At 43.8% G+C, this 10,818-nt stretch overlaps 1 protein-coding gene across 1 annotated transcript in view; it reads right to left on the bottom strand.

Moving 5' to 3' along the window:
* The window catches only part of LOC113591564 (transmembrane protein 132D), a 40,327-nt gene extending 30,018 nt beyond the window's left edge, over positions 1 to 10,309 (bottom strand). Inside the window, 7 exon segments of the mRNA XM_081703833.1 lie at positions 7,245 to 7,364; positions 7,366 to 7,459; positions 7,462 to 7,712; positions 7,714 to 7,770; positions 7,772 to 7,891; positions 7,893 to 8,085; positions 10,222 to 10,309. Of these exon segments, the coding sequence (XP_081559959.1) occupies positions 7,245 to 7,364; positions 7,366 to 7,459; positions 7,462 to 7,712; positions 7,714 to 7,770; positions 7,772 to 7,891; positions 7,893 to 8,085; positions 10,222 to 10,309 (923 nt within the window).
* Positions 10,310 to 10,818: the final 509 nt, after the last annotated feature.

The raw sequence follows: 10,818 nt of genomic DNA, 5'->3' as shown, positions 1-10,818 counted from the left end.
AACATCTCTACACACACCCATCTACACCAGACCCTCCCTACACACAAACATCTACACCAGAACATCTCTACACACCCATCTACACCAGATGCTCCCTACACAAACATCTACACCAGAACATCTCTACACACACTCATCTACACACACACCCATCTACACCAGACCCTCCCTACACACAAACATCTACACCAGAACATCTCTACATACACCCATCTACACCAGACGCTCCCTACACACAAACATCTACACCAGAACATCTCTACACACACTCATCTACACACACTCATCTACACCAGACCCTCCCTACACACAAACATCTATACCAGACACTCTGTACACACACTCTTCTATATCACTCTCTACACACACTCATCTATACCAGAGCTTCTTCACACACACTCATCTACTCCAGGCAAAGTTAATCCAAAATGACTGTTACAGTAGGAGCAGTGAACCTCTGCTACACTAGGGAAATGAAAATCCATTTGTACACCGGAAGGTATGTGTGATGTGTGTGTGTGTGTCTCTGTCTGTGTGTATGTGTGTGTGTGTGTGTGTGTGTCTGAGAGAGCGAGAGAGAGAGAGAGTCTGTATTTTGTGAGTGTGTGTGTGTGTGTGAGTGTGTGGTGTGTAACAGAGAGAGAGTGTGTGTGTGTGTGTGCGATATCCACTCAGGGTTAAAATGCTACTCGAAGCCTTAGAGGCATGTAAAGGAATTGGCAAAGCAGAGAAGACAGATGTAGAGAAACAGCAGAGACGACAGTGTGAATGTGTGTTGGTTGAGAGGGTGTGTGTGTTTACGACATGGCTGACAGCGTGGTGGTGTGTTGGCAGAGAAGGTGTGTGTGTGTGTGTTTTAGACACAGCTATGTAATGTGTAAGCTGGGGACTGTGCTGTTGGTCTAGAATGTAAATGAACTTAACAACACTTTGACCCTGAAGTCAAATCACTGTAAAAACCTCCTCTCTCATTCTCCCTCTCTCACACACACACACACACACACACACACACACTTTGATACCATCACTGTCCTTCCACAGACAACACAGATGGTATCTCTTAATTACACTATCACTTTAAACACCTCTGGCTGACTGACAGTGGCACTAGCAGCAAACACTGCTCGTGATTTAAACACATACGCTGTCTCCGTCTGCTAATGCCCTGCCGCAGGACGGTAACGTGTGTCCGGGCCGTTTGTCCTGTGCCACCCTCCCAACCCAGGGTCCAGCTGTTGGTTTATAGTGCTGTAATAGTGCCTGTCCTGTGAGCCACGGTGAGTGTGGCGTAGACCAGCCTGTTAGGAACAGAATGTTACAACGTTAGAATCAGTCATGGAAGCAGCCATGGCCAGCCTTAGAACCACACTGTTAGAACTAGAATGTCAGAACCACACTGTTAGAACTAGAATGTCAGAACCAGCCTGTTAGAACCAGAATGTCAGAACCAGCCTTAGGTCGAGCCTGTTAGAAGCCAGTCTTATGTGTTATGATGTACACTTTTAATCAGAACGGCCAGGTCAACTTCAGCAGAGGTCAAACACGTCTTTCAGATCATTGTACCTATAAAATCACCAAGTACTGCATGGAGAAGCAGCCCGGTATCGGACAGCTACTGTAATCCAGCCTAGTGTTTGGGATTTAAGACCTCATTTGGTTTAAGTATGGCTGAGATTAAGAGCAGAGTGGCAGAAGCAGAACCGGGTCTGTCCTTTATCAGAGAGGCAGGCACTGCTTAACAACTCGGCTGAACACTGAACAGAACCTAATGAGTCATGTCACAGGCTACAAACACACTGATAGAGGTGTCAGTTAGGGCTTCAAGGAGCCCCTACAGCAGCTAAGAAGAAGAGAGGAGGAAGAGGAGGGGAGGAGAGGGGAGGAGAGGGGAGGGGAGGAGAGAGGGGAGGAGAGGAGAGAGAGGGGGGAGGAGAGGAGAGAGAGTGGAGGAGATGGGAGGAGAGGAGAGAGAGAGGGGAGGAGAGGGGAGGGGAGGGGAGGAGAGGGGAGGGGAGGAGAGAAGAGGAGCGAGAGAGGGGAGGGGAGAGAGTGGAGGAGAGGAGAGAGAGGGGGAGGAGAGGAGAGAGAGGGGAGGAAGGGGAGAGGAGGAGAGGAGAGAGAGAGGGGAGGGTAGGAGAGGAGAGAGAGAGGGGAGGGGAGGGGAGAAGAGGAGAGAGAGGGGAGGAGCGGAGAGGAGAGAGAGGGGAGGAGCGGAGAGGAGAGAGAGGGGAGGGGAGGAGAGGGGGAGGAGAGGAGAGAGAGGGGGGAGGGGAGGAGAGGAGAGAGAGGGGAGGAGCGGAGAGGAGAGAGAGAGGGGAGGAGAGGAGAGGGGGGGAGGAGCGGAGAGAAGTCTCTTGGGAGTGCTTCTCTCAGTAGGTTTGAGTGGCTGTGGGGATCTGTAGCAGTGTGGCTGGGCACAGAGAGACAGAGGTGGATCCTAGGAGCCAGTGATTAAACAGAGAGAGAGAGACAGAGAGAGAGAGAGAGAGAGAGAGAGAGAGAGAGGGAGACAGAGGGAGAGAGAGGGAGAGAGAGAGAGAGAGAGACTGTGTGTGTGTGCTTGTGTGTGAGTTACAGAAAAGGACAGGCAATGAAGCATAGTCATGATGAATGGGAGGAACTGTAAAGAATGAGGAAGAACTGCTTTTTTAGACACAGAGCTGATGTTATAACCACTTATACGGACAGAGCTGATGTTATAACCATTTATATGGACAGAGCTGATGTTATAACCATTTATACGGACAGAGCTGATGTTATAACCGCTTCAACAGACACAGAGCTAATGTTATAACCATTTATACGGACAGAGCTGATGTTATAACCGCTTCAACAGACACAGAGCTAATGTTATAACCACTTATACGGACAGAGCTGATGTTATAACCACTTATACGGACAAAGCTGATGTTATAACCGCTTCAACAGACACAGAGCTAATGTTATAACCATTTATACGGACAGAGCTGATGTTATAACCGCTTCAACAGACACAGAGCTAATGTTATAACCACTTATACGGACAGAGCTGATGTTATAACCACTTATACGGACAGAGCTGATGTTATAACCATTTATACGGACAGAGCTGATGTTATAACCACTTCAACAGACACAGAGCTAATGTTCTAACCACTTATACGGACAGAGCTAATGTTATAACCATTTATACAGACAGAGCTAATGTTATAACCACTTATACGGACAAAGCTAATGTTATAACCACTGATACGGACAGAGCTAATGTTATAACCACTACAACAGACTTCAACAGTCCAGTGATGGTTGGTGCACTGTGTGTGTATGTCCAGTGATTGTTGGTGCTCTGTGTGTGTGTGTGTGTCCAGTGATGGATGGTGCTCTGTGTGTGTGTCCAGTGATGGATGGTGCTCTGTGTGTGTGTGTCCAGTGATGGTTAGTGCTCTGTGTGTGTGTATGTCCAGTGATGGTTGGTGCTCTGTGTGTGTGTCCAGTGATGGTTGGTGCTCTGTGTGTGTGTGTCCAGTGATGGTTGGTGCTCTGTGTGTGTGTGTGTGTGTGTGTGTGTGTGTGTGTCCAGTGATGGTTGGTGCTCTGTGTGTGTGTGTCCAGTGATGGTTGGTGCTCTGTGTATGTGTGTCCAGTGATGGTTGGTGCTCTGTGTGTGTGTGTCCAGTGATGGTTGGTGTTCTGTGTGTGTGTGTCCAGTGATGGTTGGTGTTCTGTCCTGGTCTTAACCTCCACCCAGTGTAGTCCCCCAGGGGTCTGTGGTATCTAACTGACAGTATGATGGGTGTTATTTGGCAGCCGCTTCTGATAGTGTGTGAGTGACGTGATTTCTGATGTAAAAGCTGATTCCTGTCTGTAAGGAGTCATTGAGTTTGAGAAAGGTGTTTATAAATGTGACAAATAATACAAATAAAGTATTTTAAATCAGCTTTACCAGAAAGACAAAGATGGATGAAGGCAAACAAAATCAAGCACGTTGGGAAATTAATCTGCACCAAGTGCTCTGGCAGGACTTACTGCTCTGCAATCTGATGGATTACAATGCAATTCATTTCTTAGGCATAACAAGCATTCATATAGGCAGACACTCAAAACCCCCCACGGGCTGTTTCCTCTGAAGAAGGGCTGTAGAGTTCCCTGTCCTACATACCTTCACCATTCAGAAGTCAGAAGGCTAGCCAATGATATCACCAGCCCTAATGCTACATTAATGCATTAGATATCACCAGCACTAATGCTACATTAATAAGTTAGATATCACCAGCACTAATGCTACATTAATGCATTAGACATCACCAGCACTAATGCTACATTAATGCATTAGATATCACCAGCACTAATGCTACATTAATAAGTTAGATATCACCAGCACTAATGCTACATTAATGCATTCGATATCACCAGCACTAATGCTACATTAATGCATTAGATATCACCAGCACTAATGCTACATTAATAAGTTAGATATCACCAGCCCTAATGCTACATTAATAAGTTAGATATCACCAGCACTAATGCTACATTAATAAGTTAGATATCACCAGCACTAATGCTACATTAATGCATTAGACATCACCAGCACTAATGCTACATTAATAAGTTAGATATCACCAGCACTAATGCTACATTAATAAGTTAGATATCACCAGTGCTAATGCTACATTAATAAGTTAGATATCACCAGCACTAATGCTACATTAATAAGTTAGATATCACCAGCACTAATGCTACATTAATAAGTTAGATATCACCAGTGCTAATGCTACATTAATAAGTTAGATATCACCAGCACTAATGCTACATTAATAAGTTAGATATCACCAGCACTAATGCTACATTAATGCATTAGACATCACCAGCACTAATGCTACATTAATGCATTAGATATCACCAGCACTAATGCTACATTAATAAGTTAGATATCACAAGTGCTAATGCTACATTAATGCATTAGACATCACCAGCACTAATGCTACATTAATGCATTAGATATCACCAGCACTAATGCTACATTAATGCATTAGACATCACCAGCACTAATGCTACATTAATGCATTAGATATCACCAGCACTAATGCTACATTAATAAGTTAGATATCACCAGTGCTAATGCTACATTAATAAATTAGATATCACCAGCCCTAATGCTACATTAATGCATTAGACATCACCAGCACTAATGCTACATTAATGCATTAGACATCACCAGCACTAATGCTACATTAATAAGTTAGATATCACCAGCACTAATGCTACATTAATAAGTTAGATATCACCAGTGCTAATGCTACATTAATAAGTTAGATATCACCAGCACTAATACTACATTAATAAGTTAGATGTCACCAGTGCTAATGCTACATTAATAAGTTAGATATCACCAGCACTAATGCTACATTAATAAGTTAGATATCACCAGTGCTAATGCTACATTAATAAGTTAGATATCACCAGCACTAATGCTACATTAATAAGTTAGATATCACCAGTGCTAATGCTACATTAATAAGTTAGATATCACCAGCACTAATGCTACATTAATAAGTTAGATATCACCAGCACTAATGCTACATTAATAAGTTAGATATCACCAGCCCTAATGCTACATTAATAAGTTAGATATCACCAGCCCTAATGCTACATTAATAAGTTAGATATCACCAGCACTAATGCTACATTAATAAGTTAGATATCACCAGCACTAATGCTACATTAATAAGTTAGATATCACCAGCACTAATGCTACATTAATGCATTAGATATCACCAGCACTAATGCTACATTAATAAGTTAGATATCACCAGCCCTAATGCTACATTAATAAGTTAGATATCACCAGCACTAATGCTACATTAATGCATTAGACATCACCAGCACTAATGATACATTAATGCATTAGATATCACCAGCACTAATGCTACATTAATAAATTAGATATCACCAGCACTAATGCTACATTAATAAGTTAGATATCACCAGCACTAATGCCACATTAATAAGTTAGATATCACCAGCACTAATGCTACATTAATGCATTAGATATCACCAGCACTAATGCTACATTAATGCATTAGATATCACCAGCACTAATGCTACATTAATAAGTTAGATATCACCAGAGCTAATGCTACATTAATGCATTAGATATCACCAGCACTAATGCTACATTAAGTTAGATATCACCAGCACTAATGCTACATTAATGCATTAGATATCACCAGCACTAATGCTACATTAATGCATTAGATATCACCAGCACTAATGCTACATTAATAAGTTAGATATCACCAGCACTAATGCTACATTATTGCATTAGATATCACCAGCCCTAATGCTACATTAATGCATTAGATATCACCAGCACTAATGCTACATTAATAAGTTAGATATCACCAGCACTAATGCTACATTAATGCATTAGACATCACCAGCACTAATGCTACATTAATGCATTAGATATCACCAGCACTAATGCTACATTAATAAGTTAGACATCACCAGCACTAATGCTACATTAACGCATTAGATATCACCAGCACTAATGCTACATTAATGCATTAGATATCACCAGCACTAATGCTACATTAATGCATTAGACATCACCAGCACTAATGCTACATTAATGCATTAGACATCACCAGCACTAATGCTACATTAATGCATTAGACATCACCAGCACTAATGCTACATTAATAAGTTAGATATCACCAGCACTAATGCTACATTAATGCATTAGATATCACCAGCACTAATGCTACATTAATAAGTTAGATATCACCAGCCCTAATGCTACATTAATAAGTTAGATATCACCAGTGCTAATGCTACATTTATTACATTTACAACTTGCATGAAAGATGTCTAGCGGCTCGTGTGTTTTTAGGGAAATGCCATAATCTCTCAGAAATCCTCATAAATGAATTTAGGCTACTGGACATGACCTAGTACAGACTTAGGTCTGTTAATAACCACACAGTCGATTCAGTTATTACAGCAACCTCCCTTCAGTCGCAAGTCATATTTTTGGCAGCAATAAAAAATGAAAATCATATCGGATAAACTTTTTCTCATCGGATAAGAACTCTTCTTATGGTTCAGTGTAGATTGCTACACTATGCAGACTGTGTGTAATGCCAATGTGACAGACTGTCAAGGGACTTGTGACTTGGATTTGATTAAAATGGATCACACAATAAGTCTGAGGTAAACCTGAGGTGAACAGAAGAGAAACTGAGTCCTTCTCGCACAAGTGCTACCTGAGAGAAGAGGAGTTCAGGTGAACGGCGTTCCTCAGGTACATGCATTATGAGGCGATGTCATTCTTCCGGAGCGGTTTGGTGGACGTTTGGATGACCACAGCCTCCCTGAGCCTGAGCTGTAAGGGGCGTCGTGCCAGGCCTCGCCTGCAGGAGGCACATACACCCGATCCTCTGCACGGGAGTCACGGGGCAGAGACCAGCAGGAGGCACTGTGGGTCCCCTCCGACTGACCCTTGTGTCTACCCACCCTGCCTTCCTCTGCGGCAGGTGCCGGAGCTGTTGGGCTGGGCGTGGTAGTACAGCTCTAGCTGGTTCCTGTGACTGACTCCACCCCTCGAGGCTGGACACGCCCTCGGAGGAGGCTCCACCTCTGCCAGGCATGTCTCACACTTGCTGGAGGTCACGCAGGACGCCCGCACCTCCTGCGTCTGCCAGAAGGCATAAATGGCGAAGCAGGACAGCTTGGCCACGCCTACCTCCTCCACGCCACTGCTGTCCCGCCGCATAGAACATGACGCGCACCCGAGTACACCCACCGCGTCAGGACAAAGGCGGAGCCCTGCGGAAAGGACTGGACAAGCCGCCCGGGCCTCACCAGGTCTGGAGGGATCTCCCGCACGGTGGACAGGGTGCCATAGCTGACCAGCCGGGGGGCGGCGTGCTCGGAGTACCACGAACGGCTGGGTGTGGCATCACGTGCTGGAGTTGTGCATGATATCCTGCCCTGCCTCTTTTAACGGGAAGTAATCAGCGTCTCGCACCTGGAAGGTGACAGGGAGGATCATGGGATGTGGAGGAACGGGCTGAGATGCCTCAGATACTTCCTGACTCTCCCACTCTGCAGAAAAAAATATCAAACAAACAGACCATAGTAACCTCAGAGGTCATCCATGGGCGCTCACAGTCATTACTGATGGTCAGGGGTCCCACTTAGCCCACCAGAAAACATTCCACATTTAATCAAATTTGAATGTAATCAAACATTTAAAATCTAAATAAATACAGCACAACAATGTAGCCGAATTTCGATTATATAATCACACAATAAAATAAACACTGAACATCTCTGTTGTTTTGGTTTATGTTTCTGTTCTGGGTCAGAGGTATGGAGGCCACTTCACTTGTAGATGGTCCAGCTTCAGGATCTTTCATTGTGTTTCTAACCATTTAGCCATGACGTGTAAAACTCATACAAGACGACAAACGTTTCCGATTCAGTCATGTGACTGTATACTATGCTAGACCAATCAACAAGCTCAACCTAAATGTTTTATTTTTGTAAATCATTTACATAATATGTCACATCAGAAATTTTGCTGATTGAAATATCTACGTACGTATAAAAAAGAAAAAGGTGGGGCCTGTGGGCTGCAGGTGGAAAGCCACCGCACCAGGTGACGGGATGGGAGAGAGCAGATTACTGCAAATTAGCACAACATTATCATAAAATCAGTCACTGCTTTCTGTGTATCCGTCTCTCTCTGTCTCATTCCGTTTTTAGAAGAAGCACATCCTTTACTCTCATTTGTAGTGTCCAAAAGTGACTAAGCAATTCTGTGATATGCTCCATATATTTCCCTGCAGAGTAGCCTGCATTTCAGAGGACCACGACAGGGATTTACATCTGAGTTACGGAAAAACATGGCAAGACACAAACAAGCCGACACAAAACAAAGCCTTTCAACTTACAGACATTTGCACCTCACGCCAACAAATGCACTCGGTTTCCCTCCTAGGACAGTAAATCTATCAAATAAACATTAGTCTCACTCTTTAACTCTTTAGCCAATAATCCATATTTACCTTCATTTTCAGGTCTAGGGGCACACAGACATGCACTGCTGCCAAGGGTCATACATTTTTGCTATAAACACCTCTCTCAGTAATCTGTAACCTTCTATAATATTCATCTTGACATTTAATCTCAAGAGGATGAATTAATAAAAGGTTGCAAGGCTCTTCCAATCATGGAAGAGATTTATTTTGTCAAGTTCCAGATTTTTTGGATCAGCAACACTAAATATGCATTTTGAAGTTATCGGAACATCAATCTCATGAAGACGGAGTCAGTGAGAGAGAGCAGGAGTGAAGAGGAAGAGAGCGTGAGAGGAGAGAGCACAGAAAATGGAGTGAGAGAGAGAGAGAGAAGGAGAGAGAGCAGAGAAATGGAGTGAGAGAGAGAGAGAGCAGAAAATGGAGTGACAGAGAGAGAAGGAGAGAGAGCAGAGAAATGGAGAGAGAGAGAGAGAGAGAGCAGAAAATATTGGGTGACAAAATTGTAAGTTTGTAGAATCTTAGAAAATCATTTCAAAATATAGGAAAACAAGTAATTCTGGAAAAAATCAATCAATCACTCAATCACTTCATCTATCTATCTATCTATCTATCTATCTATCTATCTATCTATCTATCTATCTATCTATCTATCTATCTATCTATCTATCTATCTATCTATCTATCTATCTATCTATCTATCTATCTATCTATCTATCTATCTATCTATCTATCTATCTATCTATCTGTGTGTCTGTCTGGCTGTCTCTCTGTCTATCCATCTACCCATCCATCTACCTATCCATCTATCCATCCATCTATCATTTAATTGCTCATGTAGTGTAAACCAGCCCTGTGCCTGTGCCCCAGGCACCCGTGATCACATCAGCAGATACAGATGTCCTGGCAGCCTCTGCGAGTTGCGTGCGGGGCCTGATCAAATGCTCCCTGCAGCCGTATGTCAGCCTTCCGTATCCGTGCTAGTCCCGTTTCTTCCACAGCAGAGAAATGCTCGTCCTCGGGGGTGGAAACGGGAGCAGCTACTCATGCGATGTCATGGACTCATGGAGCGTTTTTCTCTAACCCTGGAGGTCAACGGTCCATTTCCCCACATCCCCGCTTAGCAAAGAGCTGATTTATCTCGCGTCTGCGTCGATAACGAGGGCGTGCTGGTGAATAACAGAACGAACGTCTCCCTGACCCGCGATAATGCTCTGCGCCCTGCCCAGCGCTGGAGGAGCACAAGCTGAACTGCGCTTGCCTGTAGATGTGAAGTTGTGAGCCAGCATCGACTCATGCCAGCAGTCATCTGATGTGTGTGTGTGTGTGTGTGTGTGTGTGTGTGTGTGTGAGAAAAGGGAACAGAAAAAAGATAGAGAAACAAAGACCATGAGAAGAAGAAAGTACGAGAGAGAGACAGCGAGAAGGTGAGACACAGAGAGAGACAGAGAGAAGGTGAGACACAGAGAGAGAGAATGAGAGAAGGTGAGACACAGAGAGAGAGAATGAGAGAAGGTGAGACACAGAGAGAGAATGAGAGGTGAGACAGAGAGAGAATGAGAGGTGAGACACAGAGAGAGAATGAGAGAAGGTGAGACACAGAGAGAGAGAGACAGAGAGAAGGTGAGACACAGAGAGAGAGACAGAGAGGTGAGACAGAGAGAGAGAGACAGAGAGAAGGTGAGACACAGAGAGAGAGAATGAGAGAGCTATTGTCAATAGGAGCATTGCACACTGAAGGCAGTAAATCTATACAGCAACTGTTCCATCACCTTAAAGAAGCCCAGAGACGCCAACA

Source organism: Electrophorus electricus, chromosome 20 (genome assembly GCF_041902795.1).
Source record: "Electrophorus electricus isolate QZ-2024a chromosome 20, ASM4190279v1, whole genome shotgun sequence".
NCBI lineage: Eukaryota > Metazoa > Chordata > Actinopteri > Gymnotiformes > Gymnotidae > Electrophorus > Electrophorus electricus.
This window is presented reverse-complemented; position numbering and strand designations above follow the sequence as displayed.